This window comes from Rhinolophus sinicus, chromosome 16, assembly GCF_057876585.1.
Source record: "Rhinolophus sinicus isolate RSI-liver-muscle chromosome 16, RSI-T2T, whole genome shotgun sequence".
Lineage (NCBI taxonomy): Eukaryota > Metazoa > Chordata > Mammalia > Chiroptera > Rhinolophidae > Rhinolophus > Rhinolophus sinicus.
The window spans coordinates 35,262,984-35,280,184 of NC_142516.1; the positions used below are offsets into that span (position 1 = coordinate 35,262,984).

Sequence of the window (17,201 nt, forward strand, 5' to 3'; positions counted from 1 at the left end):
TTACAGAGGCTCACCTCACGCCGCCATTTTGATGACGTCTCCCCATCTTTAAAATTTTCAAATGTTAGGTTTCCAGAGTAGCATATAAAATGAATATGATTGTAGTTTTGTTAATGTGTTTTAATATTTACAGATGAAAGATTAAACATATTTTTTATTTTCAAAGGACTGTGACTTAATCTCTAAAGAACCAAAGCCTTTGGTGTTTGAGGGGAAAGTACGTGGTCCTATTGTTGTTCCTACGGCGGGAGAAGAAGCATCTGGGAATTCAGGCAATTTAAGAAAAGGAGTTACAGTGAAGACGAATGTGTCTCCTAAAGGAGATGAAGGTGATAAGAAATGTACCTTTATGGATCTGGCAAAAGAAGATATTAAAGATAATGGCAGAACGTTACACCAGCAGCTAGGTGATCAAAATAGAACTATTTCATCAGTCCATGGCTTAAACAATGATATTGTGAAGGCCTTGGACCGAATTACATTGCAGAATATTCCTTCTCAAACAGCCTCGGGTTTTACTGCAGGAATGAAGAAGGACTACAGCCTCCCTCTTACTGTTGTTTCGTGCGCTAAAGCATGCCCACACATGACTACTTGTGGAAATGTTCTGTTTGAGGGAAGAACAGTTCAGCTAGGGAAGCTTTGCTGCACTGGAGTTGAAACTGAGGATGATGAAGATACTGAGTCTACTTCATCAGTGGAACAAGCGTCAGTTGAAGTGTCTGATGGACCAACGCTACACGACTCAGATCTCTATATTGAGATTGTGAAAAATACAAAGTCTGTCCCAGAATATTCAGAGGTGGCTTATCCTGATTATTTTGGTCACATTCCGCCTCCTTTCAAAGAGCCTATTTTAGAAAGGCCTTATGGTGTACAAAGGTGAGTTGCAGATTCCTTCTAAAGACCATTGTCAAAATACGAGGCATACTTAAAAAAACTACTTTGGGTATTTAGGAAGAAAGTTACTGTGAATTAAAGTTACTGTAATTTTTTATCATGCTTTGGGAATTTTACATTGTTTTGAAATTGTCCTTCTGGGTTTACTTGGTTTATTTTCTAAGCTTATTACTTATTCAAATGAAGCCAGCTCAGTAAACCTAACCATTGGACAATTTAGAAATTTTTTATTTAGATTGAATCTGAAAATATAAAAACAGATTATTTAGTAATCTTTGAATGACTATTATATTAGTAATATATATTTATTTAGTAATTTGATTATCTTTTGAACTTGATTTAGATATATGATTTAAAAATAGCAATATGGCCAGTATTATTTCATTGTAAAATTTGAAATTGGAAATAGCATTATAAAAATTTGCGATTTATAATAGCAGTAACTAAAGTTATTAAATCTTGCCAATTATTTTTAGAAATTACAGATAGTATTAATTTTTGTGAACTAGTGAATGTTTGGCATATAAATACATTTTTGGTATGACTTGATTATTATCTGCTCAAGGAGATAGGATTGCTTTTACACAATGGCAACAGGTTGCATATGTGTGGAACTCAAGAGCTCAGTAATTCTAAGTGTGAGTGGACATGTCACAGCCACCCTGGAATCAGAATGACATGATTGCCAGGGGCTCAGACCCCTTAGGAATAAGAGTTTGGGTCACTTAATTGGATCAGCCACCAAGACCTAGAGAGGTAGCTGAAGGTGAGAGGGATTTAGATAGATATTGGAGGATGGAGTTGGGGAGTTGTGGCCCTAAGAACGATTGCAGTGATGGGGACTAAGTTTGTCCTGCCCTTGTTTTTCTTCTAAGTTTCTCTTGAGAGGCACATAGGAAGGAACTGTGGAGGAGCTTCTTTCCAAATATGGGAGGTGAAGTGGATCTGTGCAACACAAGGGGTGGACTGTGGCCGCCATGACAATGAGCTGCTCATCTTTCCCTTTATGAGAGAACCTGCTGTGAGGCTTGTAGTTACAGCTGCCATACCTTCAGGATCTATTGCAGCATTCATGCTGAGGTCATGGGTTGACGATGGTGGAGTTACTAGAGCTGACCCACCCTTGACCAGTGCAAAGATCTGCTAATAGACAGTCTTTGCCCTGGGGCGCCCTGTTGGCATGGTTGACTTTTACAGAGCTGCAATGCAATCTGTGGCTCTTCCTGCTCAGTGCGGTCTCCTTTTCCAGGTGTCAGACATGATTTTTGAACAGACCTGAAGGCCCTCCTTACTTACTGCTGCTTCCTGTTCCCTTCATTATTCACATGTGTTTTCCCCCAATAGATCTCTTGCACATCTAATTGGGTCTTGGCATTTGCTTTTTGAAGGACCTGAGTCGATGCACCTGGAGTAAACCAGAATCAGTCAGCAACTTGATTTTTCTCCTTTCCAGAATTAGCCCTTAGGCTCTCCAAAGTCAAAGATGTCATCTTGACTACAGAAGGCACTTCCTGAACTTTAAGTGTTCTTTAAACCCTAAGAACAAGTTTCCTTATTAAGTCGCTTCAATCTGAAATTTTGTTTTCTTCTTGTTAGCCTGTAGTATCTGAGGTAAGATTAGAAGGAAAGAGAATTGTGGAATAGAGGTATAACTATTGTATAAGTCTCTGATTTTCAGCCTTAGTTTTTAATTACCAATGATACTTCTTATTTCCCCTCCTGGACTTTATGTTATGAAAGATTCTCATTCAAAACTCCTATTAAGTGTTTAACTCATTTGTGTTAAAGACATATTCTTGCCAAGCAGAGCCTCTGATAAACATTTGGTAACTTTTTCAGTTCATATCTTTATCGAGATTGATAAGTAAAGAAACTTAATGTTTTAATTAAGTGTAGCTTTATTGCAAATAAATGTATGAAGGCCATGAATAGCTGTAATACCTATCCTGTGGATCCCCAAAATATCTGTGCTGCAGGTGAGGAGCTGTCACCCTCAGCTCTAGTGACCTGTGTCCTCTTTCTTTGAGCAGTCTTCCTTAGGTTGAAACCTAATAAAGTACAGGTTTGCTGTTGGTCACATATCATGTGAACTTTTGAGTATTTGTTGAACGAAATAGGCTGTACATTTTTCAAACTGCCCTGCACAAATTATTTTTTTCTGAGCCAAGCCTTTAATAAATATTGAATGTCAGTAAGTTTGAGGTCCCTGGGTACCTAGAAAATATGTATTGTTTTGTTTTGACTGGAGAACCATATATTTTAATAGGCAGCTGACGTAAAGGAAGGAAGGATTGATATCCTTTCATGAAAGTTGCGCTGCTTAATTAATCTTTATTAATGAGGGCTGAGAGCAGGGCAGATATTTCCCTGAAATATTAATTTTGGGTTTAGTCTAATATAAATGGGCAGTTCTGTCACTTAAAATACATTGTCAGAGGTTGAAAACCGGGGGCCTGTAGGTCATATTCAACTTGTACATGAATTTTGGCTTCACGTATACGGTGTTTCTGTTGTTGTTTATTGTTTTTTAAACTGATTGCCAACATTAACATTTTACTTTAAGGATGTTTTACTTTATTTTTTTTATTAAACTTATTGGGGTGACGTTGGTTAGTACTATTATATAGGTTTCAAGTGTATAATTCTATACTACTTCATCTATATATTGCAGTGTGTGTTCTCCACCCAAAGCCAATTCTCCTTCCTTCACCATATATTTGACCCCGTTTACCCTCTTCTGCCACCATCCCCCTACCCTTTATCCTCTAGTAGTCACTACACTGTTGTCTGTACCTATGAGTATTTGTTTCTTTGTCTTGTTCCTTTGTTGCTTTCAGTTTTGTATCCCACATATGAGTGAAATCATAAGGTTCTCGATACTTTCTGTCTGACTTATTTTGCTTAGCATGATAATCTCAAGATCCATCCATGTTGTCACAAATGGCAGCATTTCATCTTTTCTTGTGGCTGAGTAATATTCCATTGTATATATGTACCATATCTTTATCCAGTCATCTATTTAAGAGCATTTTTGTTTCCATGTCTTGGCTATCATGAATAATGCTGCAGTGAACAGAGGGGTACATATATCTTTATGGATAAATGTTTTCAGATTTTTTTGGTTAGATACCCAGAAGAAGGATTGCTGGGTCATACACCCAACATTTAAAATTTGAGAGATTCCACATAGAAATCTAAGTTTCTGGTGTTTCTTGAAAAATTGATAATGACAACCTTAACTTCTTTCCTACTTGGCAGCAATCAGTTTGTTTTCTGACAGACCCTGTTCCTCAGTTTACCACACTGCCACCATGTCGTCCTCATTCGCGTACATCACATGCCAACCTAGAGGCTTCTGCTTTTTTACCCTATTTTACATAATGGAACATTGCTGTTATTATCAGCCTTTTAATACCATTTCCCTTTTAAAACAACCAAACTTTTGTATTAATTTTTATACATTTGTGCTATATATGAATATTTAATAAATTATTCTGACAAATGGATGTATTTAACCATTCACCCAAGTTTGAGCACTTTTTGTATGGTATATTGAGTATATATATATATATATATATATATATATATATATACCATCTCTTCATTGTTGAAGGTCTGGGTGATATAAATTTTGGATTTGTTTATTATAAGTACAAACTTTTAAAAAGTTTGTTTTTTTAGAAAGAATTTGGTATTTGAAAATTATCACATTGAATCTAAATTAAGGATTTATACGATAATCTTTCCATGCTAGTTTTTTTTCTTAATAAATTTCTTTGTCAGTGCTGAGTTATTTTTTATAGATTAAAAATTAAAAATAAATTAGGCTTAACTGTAACTACTAGATTAAGAGTTTTAGAGTTGTACTTTCTTAATTTTTTAGTATCCTTTTTTTCATGTGTTTACCTATCACTTTTTAATATGTCCCTGATCATTTTTAATTCTTCATTAGAATGAGTTCTTGGCTTATTTTGAATTTAAAGTTACACTGTGATATTGTTAGATATATTCCTAAATTATATGAGAGTGCATACTCTTTAATCACAGAGAAGTATCTTTATGTAAGAGACTAGTTTCACATCTGCCTAAAGTTAAGGAGACTTTCAGTGTTTAGGGTATTTCTTGAGATTTTATTATAATTTTGGCAAACTTTCTCACTCTAGTCTCTCAATAAATTAATAAACTATAGTTCTAATCTGCATTACCACTTTTTAGCTGAAATAAACTTAAAATTTAAATCTATTTATAGAATCAACTTCCTCTTTAATTGATACAGTAATCCCTCCTTATCCTTGGTTTTAGTTACCTATGGTCAACAGTAGTCTGAGAATATTACGTGGAAAATTCCAGAAATAAACAATCCATAAGTTTTAAATTGTGTGCCGTTCTGAGTAGGGTGATGAAATCTCATGCTGTCCTGCTCCATCCTGCCCAGGATGTGACATCCCTTTGTCCAGTGTATCCACACTATTTATGCTCCCTGCATTAGTCACTTAGTAGCCGTCTCAGTTACCAGATCGACTGTCGTATCGCAGTGTTCCAGTAACCCTAATTTTACTGAATCATGGACCCAAAGTGCAAGAGTAGTGATATCAGCAATAGGGATATGCCAAAGAGAAGTGGTAAGGTGCTTCCTTTAAGTGAAGAGATGAGTTAGCAGTACAATAAGATATATCGAGAGAGAGACCACATTCATACAACTTTTACTGCAGAATATTATAATTGTTCTATCACAAGGTAGATATTATTATGAATTATCCTTGTTAGTCTCTTACTGTGCCTAATTTATAAATTAAACTTTATCATAGGTATGAAGTGTGATAAAATATGGTAAATGTTTAAATTAAAAAAATTATTATAGTAAAAGACACATGCCATTAGTCTCCCTCAGAATACTCCCACGAGCTTTGAACACACTTATCCCATCATTCTTGCCACTTTCTGAAGCAGTTCTGGAAGTCCTCTTTTGTGGGTGTCTTAAGTTGCACTGTCGCGGCTGCCTCGATGTCCTGAATCATTTTGACTTTGGGGAAGAGCCAGAAGTCACATGGTGCTAGATTCGGTGAATAAGCTGGATGAGAACACACTAATGAAATTGCCCTATACCAGAAGTGATGTGTGACACGGGGCCTTGTCATGATGGAGGATGATTTACAGCACACTTTACCTTCTCTCAACTGTAGCTCACACTTGACTGACAGCACCAAACAAGGTGAAACTTGTCACACACACTTACTAAGGCTCAACACTCTGCTTCCCATATTGAAGACCCTGCCTTTCTGTTGGATGGCACACAGCAGCAGCAATCACTGTATTTTTTTTATCACACCTCAAATATATTATTTATATATAATACATATATAGAGAGATAGATAGATAGATAGACAGACAGACAGACAGACAGACAGACAGATAATTTGGTACCATCCCTGGTTTCAGGCATCCACTGGAGATCTTAGAACGTATCCCTCTCGGATAATGGGGTACTACTATACTATAAGAAGTAGCTATGTATTAGCACCAGGCACCTTCCCACTATGGCTTTTGTGACCAATCTACCTGGAGTTCCAGACACCTGGCTTTATGATTCAAATCTGTTGTGTTTCAGCTATAGTTTGGTGCCACTTTTAAGTGATTGTTGTCTTCCCTAAATATTGATGGGAAGATTTTGGAGTCTGTGTGGCTTAGTCTTCTAGGACAGTGGCAAGGATTTTAGGAATTTTCCAGCTGTTGTCCATTTTGTTGGGCTGATTCAGGGGGAGATCAGGCCTGGAGAATCCTGGATGTGGAGGGACCAACCTTGGTTCCTTGATTCAAGTGTTTCCTTCCTGTCCACATTTCCTTTTCAGCTATAGAAGAGAGAATGGATTCTGCAGCGTGTGCAGGCTGGTTGCCAATTACATTTTAGCTAAATACCACGAGGGTGGGTTTTAAAATCTCCTTATATAATCTCTGGCTTTTCAGATCTTTACTGCTTCTAATAATGCTGCTATTATGCATACATAATTATTTGCCTGAGGGCTAGAGAATGGATCTACACTATTTCTATGTAGAAAAGCATAATAGACATTTAAGGTTTTTAAAGAAACTATTGGACTTGTAACTGTATTCGACATGGTTATTTTCTAAAACTCAGACTTTAAAAATACTGATTTATGTCTTGCTTGCTATGTATTGATAATTTTTATTGTATACAAAACATATAGAGGAATGATCTTTTTTTAAAATTGGTTTCAGGTGTACAAAGCAATGTAATAGATCATTTTTAGTTTAAGAAATTTTTATCATTTTATACTGTTTTCATCAAAAACTTATTTTAGAGAAAGTTGTGCCTTGGCATATATTAATGAATTTTGGTCAAAATTATCTTTTATGATTTCAGGACAAAAATTGCCCAAGATATTGAGAGACTAATACATCAGAGTGATATCATAGATCGAGTGGTATACGACTTAGATAACCCAAAGTAAGTGTTGTTGTTTTTTGTTGGTTTTATTTTTATTAATTGTATTTTTACTGTAAAATTTCAGTGTTATTTTTAAAAGATAAAAATAATGTTAACTTCCACGTAGTTTACTTTCAGTATGTTTTCATCTTTTAGTAGGAATGTAATGGTAATGTAATAGTAAATCATATTTGTTTACTTAAATTGAATATATCACAAGTTTTGTTCATTCTTAGGTGGACTTTTAATGGGTTTAATAAGGCAAAGGTCATAAGCTGATGCTGTGTGTTATAAAACTGAAATTACCTCCACTTACGAGAGTGGAGATTTCATATGAAATGCTGCAATTTTCTCCTGTAATACTGAGCCATTTCATTTACTTAGGACAGCAAATTACCATCCCCTTCAGAAGGAATATATACTTGCTAATTCTTCACTGTCTCCATTACTCTCTCTTGTCTCTTACTGCTTATATTCTGCTTTAGCCCTTTCAATTATTTGCCATTTGTTAGTGTTATTTACAATTTAGGATTATTACTGAGATCATCACATTTTAGGCTTTAAATAAAAGTAAATAAATGAAAATTACAAATGATGAAAATTATAAATGATTATTATTTAGTCATTTGCCTCCCCAAATGAGAAATTTAGCCCTCAGTGGATTTCCCCCTTCCCTTAACATTCTAATATATTTGGGAAATTTTATTTGGGAAATTTTAGATTTTACTGGTCTTTTTTTGAAGAAATAAAACACTTTTCAGAGATTTTTTGTTAGATAAAGGTAAAAGCTATATCAAAGGTAATGACTGAATTTGAAACAATAGTTTTAAAAATTAAAAACAAATCTACCTTATTCATAGCTCTTAGTTATTTCAACATTTATAATTCTGTGTCACATAGAACATGCATAAGTGGTAAAAACAGAAACTCAGGAATCCCGAGTGTGGTGTTCCAGTGCTACTTCTAACTGAAATGCCTTTAGACAAAATCATTGAGCCTTTTGGAGTCTTAGTTTTCCCATATTGGGATGTATAATAAGCTCCAGAAGAGCAAGAATTTGTTTTTAATCATGGAAACAGACTAATACTAAAACAATATCTGATACCTAGTAGGTGCTCAGTAAATATTTACTAAAGTAATGAATATGTAAAATGAGGATAATGCCTTCATTTTGGGGGGTGCTAATTAGATAATAGATAATATGGTTGTCTAAATTTAAAATAATATTTTCACCTGAGAACTGCTTAGTTTGTTAGAATTATTACTACTCAATATAGGTCATGTGCATTTTAAGAAGTAAACCTAGCGTTTTAAATATGATTGTTAGTGTATTTAGAAATGACATTTATTTACTGAGGCAAAAATTATTATTTGTGATTAGCATTCACTATAAATGTAGGAACAATTTTCTACTTGTAATTATAATTTTTTTGTCTATAAATATTAGCCAAATTTATGTTGCTTGTATTTATGTTCTTTGGTTTAAAAATAATGAGGAGGATGAGGTAGCAATAGTGGTGTATTTTTAATCTGCAGTGTGTTTTTATTTATTTTTTACTCACCTGTTTAGATTCAATGTATTTTATTATACTTACTTTAAAATTTTTATTTAGTTACACCATTCCAGAAGAGGGAGATATTTTGAAGTTTAACTCCAAATTTGAATCTGGGAATCTGCGCAAAGTAATTCAAATTAGAAAGTAAGTCATTTAAAATTTTCTCATTTTGTATGTACACAGATACTTTTCTAATTTTCATCAGATATCTTTATTTTCTATTTTCAGAAATGAATATGACCTTATTTTGAACTCAGATATAAATAGTAATCATTATCATCAGTGGTTTTACTTTGAAGTCAGTGGAATGCGACCTGGTGTTGCTTACAGATTTAACATCATTAACTGTGAAAAGTCCAACAGTCAATTTAATTATGGTAAGACAATTTTATTTCCCAATTTAGAGGACATGCAGGCATCATATCTGTAGGACAGAAATTTTTTGGAAAAAAATTAAGAACTTTTAAAAAAGATTCAGTGTTCTTCTTTTGTTTTCTCTGGTTCTCAAAATTCAGATATTTATTATGCAAAATTTTAAATAAACCAGAATTTGCTTTGTTGGTAGAAAGTTACCCTTGTATAGCCAAGCCCTTTAAAATGTAATGAGTGTGGTTGATTTCATCCAAATTGAATACTAAACATTTATGTATGCTGCTTTAAGTCAAGCTATTAATGTCAGTTCATCTAGAAGAGAATTACATAAAGCAGTGTTTTAAATACTTTTTAAACTTTTTATTTTGAATAGATTCATAGAAAGTTAAAATATTATAGAAGTTATAGAAGGTTTCCAAGTTCTCTTCACTAAGATTCCTCCAATGATTACATCACATATAACTACAGTACAGTACCAAAGCCAGGATTTGACATTGGTCCAGTCTGGGTGCATAATTCTGTGCCATCGTATTACGTTTATAGATTCTTGTAAATGTTACCACAATCAAAATGCATAGAATGCTTCCATCACCACAAAGCCGTGTGCTACTCCTTTCTAGTTCAACATTCGGTATAATGTTAGCTGTAATTTTCTGTAAAATTTTTAATTTAGTTGAGGAAGTTTCCTTCTACTACTGGTTTTCTGAGACTTTTTATCGTGAATGGGTATTGAATTTTGTCATATGCTTTTCTACGTCAATTGATTTGATCATACGATTTTTCTTCTTTAGCCTGTTATGTGCTATATCACATTGATTGATTTCTCAATGTTGAACCAGCCTTTTAAAAATCCACGTGCAAGTATTAAACCCCATTTGATCATTGTGTATACTTGCTAATATTTTGTTAAGAATTTTTGTGTTTTTGTTCAGGAGGGATATTGAGTAATTGAGCTTTCTTTTTCTTTCTTTTTTTGTGTGTACTATATCTGGTTTTGGTCTATCATGGTAATACCTCATAAAAGGAGTTGGGAAATGTTCCATCTTATTTTCTGGAAAAGCTTATGTAGATTTGATGTTGATTCTTAACCATTTGGTGGAATTCTCCAGTGAAATTATTTGAGCCTGGAGATTTCTTTTTTGGTAGTCTTTTAAATTAGAAATTCAATTTTTCTTTTATAGTTTTAAGGCTATTCAAATTATCTATTTCATCTTGAGTGAATTGTGGTAGTGTGTGCTTTTTAGGAATTGATCCGTTTCCTTTAAGTTGTCAAATGGGTGTAGAGTTATTTGAGTATTCCCTTGCTATCCTTTTGATGTCTTCAGGGTCTCTAGTGATATCCCTTATCATCCCTATTTCATTCCTGATAATAGTAATTTGTGTCTTCTCTTTGTTTTTCTTTGTCAATCCTGCTGGAGGTTTGTCAATTTTATTGACATTTTCAAAGAACCAGCTTTTTGTTTCATTGTTTTTTTTTCCTACTGTTTTTCATAAGAGGCAGTTTTAAAAGCTGGTGTTTTACCAGCAAAAATATTAAATTTATACCTCATTTAGGACTTTGTATTTACTATTTTAATAAATATAAAACTAAGGGTTGTTTGTCAGGCATCAGTCTTTATAGTCAACTATATCAGTGGAAGATAATATTAATGTAATTATATAAACTTCAGATTAGTAATTTAAAATTGAAACATTAGTTTTCAAGTATGTAATCTGATGATAATTTTTGTGTAAAAGAAAAGAAATTTTTCTGGCATACAAAAAGCCTACTTACATTGTGGGTTGAGGAGAAACAGGTATATTAATATGACAAGTTATAAAATCTCAGAGGTTTTAATCATTTGTTGTATGAATTGAAAAGCTTTTAACAACTAAGGCATGCTATGCCATAATCATCTGTTACAAATAAATGTTCTAAGTTGTTAAAAGCATGAATGTGATGCTCTTTAAGGGGGCATTTCTGAAAATTGAAGCTTTCAAGAGTTGAAAAGATTGTTCCTAGTTATCATTATTTATGTGGAAAGTAGGAAATTGTATACTTAAGATAAATTACTTCACATGTATGGAATGAAAGCTTTAGTCAGATTCACTAATTTAATGTAACAATTATAAGAAGATTAGGTAGCACAATATCTGGTTTAGTTACAAACATTTTTTTAAAGTTTTAAAAATGTTTTATGTAATCTAATTTTAAATGATCCATTTTTTTGACTGTATATTTTGACTAAAAATTCAGTGGTTATATTGATTTTCATGAATAGTGGATAGGAATATTTTTGATAATCTATTTCACATTCTTGTATTTCTTAGAAATACTTGTTTTTTGACCTTAAATTGTTCATATTACTTTAAAAATTACCTTAATTGACTCATTCAAAATACTAAAACAAGGAAAGAATCTTGTGTTTTCCCTATTTAACTTGTAAGTATAATGCTAACATAATATTTTAGAGGAGAACAGGACAAGTAAGTAAAAGTAATTGTATTTGTATTTTGTGCTCCTTATGAGTAAAATATAAAAATGTAAAGATTGCTGAAATGGCAGTCAATAATAATTTTCATATTGTAATGCTAGAGGTGGATGGTATTTTTACTAACTATATTTATACATTCTGATAAAATAATACTCTTACTACTTTAAACTTCATTAAATATTTTAATTTTTTAAAGTAAAAGCATGTATTTTGGAGTGACGCTTTTCTTTTTAAAAAAATCTGTACCTCCATGTGATAAATAAAATAATCTCTCCCTTTAGTGTTATTTTAAATTTAAAATGAAGACAATTCTGTAACTAAAAGTAAATCAAAGCAATGAGACAGATTGCTGCTCTATTTTTTAATATCCCCTCCTCCTTACCTCGTGCCCGTTGGATATTCTTGTATGTATATCACTCTCTCCAAACTTTATTTTGTGGAGAATTTGGAAAACAGAATGGTGTTAAGAAGATAATTAAAACCATCAACATCCAGAGATAATCACTTTAACATTTGTTGTTTCCTTCCAGCCTTTTTTTATAATGCAATATTTGATTTTTACATACACGTAGTTATGTATTTATTTTAAAAAATAAGGCTCATGATCCATGCAGTTTCATAATCTATACTTTAACCAAACATTGTATTGTCACCATTTTTTCTGGTCTTTGAATATGCCTCAGAAACAGAGTTTAATGGACAGCCTATGGAGGTACTGTAACTTATTTATCCAAAGGTTTCTTTGTTGGACATTTGTTTCTAGTTACAGTATTATCTATTTTAAATAATACTGAGGTACACATTATACTAAATATTTGTGTGTATCATTATTTAGTTACAAATTCACAGGAATGGAATTATTTTTATCTGCCAGTTATATATGTGATTTTTTTTCTGATTATGAAACAATGGATCTTTAATATGGGAAACTTGGTAGATTCAAAACAGTTTAAAAGACTCTAGGAAGGAAACAGAAGAGAAAATCTAATGTTGAGCAGTTAGTTATCCATCCTTAAACTTAGTCACATTTATATAATTTTAAAATTAAATTTTATCCTTTTATAGCTTTGGGATTACAATATTAAAACTCATTTGTAAACTATTTTTTTACTATATATTTTAAAACATTTCCCCATGTCATTAAATATTTTGAACTACATCATTACTAATCTCTGTATAATAGCTTATTTAGTAATGTATAATAATTATTTAAATGATAACAGGTTAATGGGAATTTAAGACTTTTTCAGTTTTTCAAAATTATAAGCTGTGCTGCAGTAGATATTTGCAATTATTTGTATTTGTGTTTGTTTCTGATTATTGTTTTGCCATAAATTCCTCCAAGTAGTATTTCTCAAAGAAAATGAACATATGTTTCTGAAGACTGGGGGAAATGGTACTTAGAGCGCTGGTAGGAGTGTTAACATTAATTCAGCTTTTTTTGAAGTGCATTTGGTGGTATTCTTGCAGTGTTTATGTTTAAATTCATCCAGGATTTATTGTGCTATTTTCAGTGAATTGGAATCTAACTTAATCCTATTAGTAGTTAAGTAACTACAACTGAATTCATTCTCCAATGCGTTTTAAAATGTTGTTGATGAATTTATTGAGTTATTTGTCAAATATTTACTTTATAACTCATTTGTAACTCGTTCCTGACCCTCTAGTAAAAGACTTCGGGTGGGAAACATGGAAAACAATGTACATCATTGCTCTCTTTGTAGCTGTCATAGAAAATGGTCAGGTTAGTAAAAACATTAGATTAGATTAGGTATTACTTGCTCATACTTCCTGACTTTTTGAATTTGGATTGAATTATTCTGACCTCTTAGTCATATTATATGTTCCCTTTGATTTTAAACACCACAATTCTCAGAAGCTGTGGTCTTAACTATACCAAGAATTTATTTGGGGACTGTTTGTTGCTCTAGTACCACTTGATTTTTAATTATTCTGACCTTTTAGTCTAGTGTAACATCATTTTTGCTCTAGTATCACTTTTTAAATTACTTTATAATATAGTTTAACATCCTGTGGTCTTTTTCAAAAACAATTTAAAAGCTTTTTCTACCGATTTATTTTTCCTGAATAGTTTATTCTGAATGATTTTATTAAGTGCCCCAAAATTTCCATTGCATTAAACTTGTAGAATAATTTGGGAGAAATTGAATTTTTTTATATTAAGTCTTGCTGCTTATAAAGATGGTGGATATTTTTGTTTATTCAAGTTTTTTATGCCCTCACCTGTTTTTAGTTTAGTGTTGTTGTTTTTTGTAAGTTCTATACATTTCTATTTACCTTCATTTATTTTTAAGTATTTTATGTACTTTTATTTGTTTCTGTTGCGAAAGAGTACTCCTTCCTATTTTCAAACTTATTATTTATAATTAAGAAAGCTATCAAGTTTTATAAGTTTACTTGAAAATCTACCTCCTCACTGAACTTTTTAATATTTCTCATAGTTTTGCAGTTGACACTTTGGATTTTGTTGGTAGGTCCCTAGAATTTTCCTTATTCATAGTTATATTGTGTATCTTTCATTGTTTTATTGCTTTTGGATAGATAGCTCTTATTTTGAGATACATATTCTTTCTCCTAATAAAGAATTTCTATGTTTGCTAAGTTTTAAAAATCAGAAGTTTAGTTTTTGCTTTTATCAATCTAATGTAATGCTATGACCTGGTAATGTGCTGTTATCATGTAATGCTATGACCTGTTAATGTGCTGTATTATATTAATAATATTCCTAATATTAAACCATCTTTGGGTTTCAGAAATAAGTCCACTTTGCCATGTAAATTAATCTTTTAATATAGAACAATTTTTGATTTGTTAGTGTTTTGTTTAAAGGTTTTATATCATTGGTCATAAGTGAGACAAGTCACTTTCCTTTTTGGAGAACTATTTTTGTTCACTCTTGGAAGCAAGCGGATGCTGACTTAGAACACTTAAATAAAAAGGTTTTTATTTCCTCATCCTGTGTTCTGGAGCAGTTTAAATAGCATTTATACGTTTTCATGAAATTTGGAAAGAATGCATCCCTAAATCTGTCTGATTCTGTGCCCCCTTTTGGGTGGGAGAGTGAGTGTCTGGATAACTTTAAGTTTTCTGTGACTCATTATAGTGTAGTTTTCTATTTCTTACTGAAGCAATCTTGATAATTTGTATTTTCTCATGTAAGTGACATTTAGATTTTCAAAATTCACTAGCAGAATTTCTATATGATATCTGCAATATTTGTATTTGCTTGTTTGTTTTCCTTTTATTGTGTCTGTGCTAAAAACCTAATTTGTTTTAATTTGTTATTTAAAAAACCTTGCTCTTGGTTTTATTCATTATTTCCTTTAAAATTACTTTTTGTTTGTTTCTCCCTTTTCTCTTCCCTGCAGTTGACTTTTTTTTACTAGTTTATTTAGTTAAATTTATTTTTCTTTAATAATCAAGCATTTAGGTTTTAAATTTGCTCTTGATTACAACTCAATTCTGTATCCCCACCCGTGATTTTAAGACCTCCTTGTTATTTTCTAGATTGCTTTTAATTGTATGTAGTTTTGGTATCCTTTTTGAGTCAAGAATTATTTAGGAAAGGGTTTGTTATATTTTTCGTTGGTTAAATTATTTTGGTTAAAATTTTTCTCATTTTCAAATTTCAATTTTGTTTACAGACGTGAAATTTATGATTTGGGGCAATTTTTTTTTTATGATCAGTATTTATTTTCATGAGCCCTTGGAAAATAATATGTATTCTTTGTTGGCTACATAATTTAATGTATATTAATTTAGTGTTATAGATCTGTTTATTCAGTTTTCCGTATCCTTGTTTACTTTTTATCTTCTGTCTGCCTAAGACTTAAAAGATATAGTCTTTCTGTTCTGTTGTGTTTCTGTCAAGCCCTCATTTAAAAAAAATATTTGTTTTCTATTTTAGTGCAATATTATTTGGCACATAGAAGTTTTTAACTTGTCCATATTACTTTTGTGTATACCCTTTAACAGTATAAAATAGTCATATTTATCCCATTCAGTGTCTTTTGCCCTGGGTTCTATTTTTATATTCATTTGTTTTAAATTTGCTTGATATATCTTTGTGTATTGTTTCTTGTAAATAGAGGTTGCATTTTGTTGTTCGACTCTTGTCTTTTAATATGTGATTTATAACCTATTGAAAATGCTCTTTGTAATAGAAATTTTTTTTTTATGCTTTTTATTTGTATGCTTCTTTATTTTCTTTATCTGGTATTCTTGAAGAGATGTCTAGGTAAAATGCTACACTTCTTTAGTTGTGGGAATCCAAAATATGTATATTAAAAAAATAGATCATGAGGCATATTTTGCATTGAATTTTTCTCAGCCCTACTCTGTCTTATGAGTAAGTTTAGTATAGATTCCTCTCACATTCTGACAAGAAGTTGTCAGTTGAGATTTCTTTTGATTTCCATATATTTGTTGGTAAAAGCTGTAGAAGGAGCTGTTAGATAGATGTAATTTTTTAAATGAAGCTATCATAAGATTTAAACTAATACAACATAAAGCAGATCTTGGTTTGTTTTAACATGGATAGAGTTAGAAGAAGGAAGGGGTAGCAATATTTTCATAAACTAGAATTCAACATTTTAAGAAATTATAACTAGCTATGTAGTTAATGTTATTGTCATCGGATTCATTTTGAATTCACTTCAGGGATGGTTCTGATGACCAGAAATATTTATAATGGAACTTCTTTAGCTGGAAGGGTTTATTTAATTACCACACTTGATTGAAACCAGGAAATAACATTAATTAGAAAACAAGCTTATTGTCTGTAATTTTATTTTGTTTTTTGATTGGGAAATACTATTTGTGGAAGTATTTAAGTGTTGGTTTCTAGAGAATGTGCCCAAAAGAGGTCTTGTTCTTTGTCAATGCCCACCAAAGGAGGCTGAATTACTGTTGCTTTTGTTTCCCAAGTTGTCCTTTTCTTGGGGAATTTTTAAGGCAATTATATTAAATACTTAGTTTTCTCACAAATAAATCATCTTATTTGTGAATTTATATTTGAGAATGTATGTCACTATATGATAGTGCTACGGTTTATATCTGTTGTAAGCCATCACCCTCCCCCCTCATTACTTGAAAGGGGTTTGCTCAAATTACCACTAGATGGCAGTCTTGCATTTTAGTAACGTGGAGTTTTCATCACAAGCTTCCCGGAAGGCTCTTGCACTGTCTTTCTCTCCTCCTTCTTTCGCTCCCTCCAGTGTCTTCCAGATATGTGAGTATTTCTAACCACCTTCATACATAAATTGAACATGTGTGGAACCAGGCAACAAAATTGAATTTTGAGGTCTAGTATGTAGCATCCCCAGTTGTACACATTAGTTAATTCCCTACTTGAAATTCCCTACTCGAATCGAGCTATAGCTTGATTAAGGAAGTCTTCCTCCCTGATCCTCTAGACTGGATTAGTCCCCTTGA

General features: G+C 32.1%; 1 protein-coding gene across 7 annotated transcripts in view; it reads left to right on the forward strand.

The window, feature by feature from the left end:
- AGTPBP1 (ATP/GTP binding carboxypeptidase 1) overlaps nt 1-17,201 on the forward strand; it is a 149,934-nt gene that overhangs the window by 85,091 nt on the left and 47,642 nt on the right. For all 7 annotated transcript variants that reach the window (XR_012495819.2, XM_019750135.3, XM_019750132.3 and 4 more), the window contains 4 exons: nt 167-882; nt 7,283-7,366; nt 8,959-9,045; nt 9,130-9,278. Coding sequence is in view for 6 of the 7 variants with exons in the window: in XM_019750135.3 (XP_019605694.3) it covers nt 167-882; nt 7,283-7,366; nt 8,959-9,045; nt 9,130-9,278 (1,036 nt within the window). In the remaining variant the exon portion in view is untranslated. The remainder of the gene's footprint in view (nt 1-166; nt 883-7,282; nt 7,367-8,958; nt 9,046-9,129; nt 9,279-17,201) is intronic.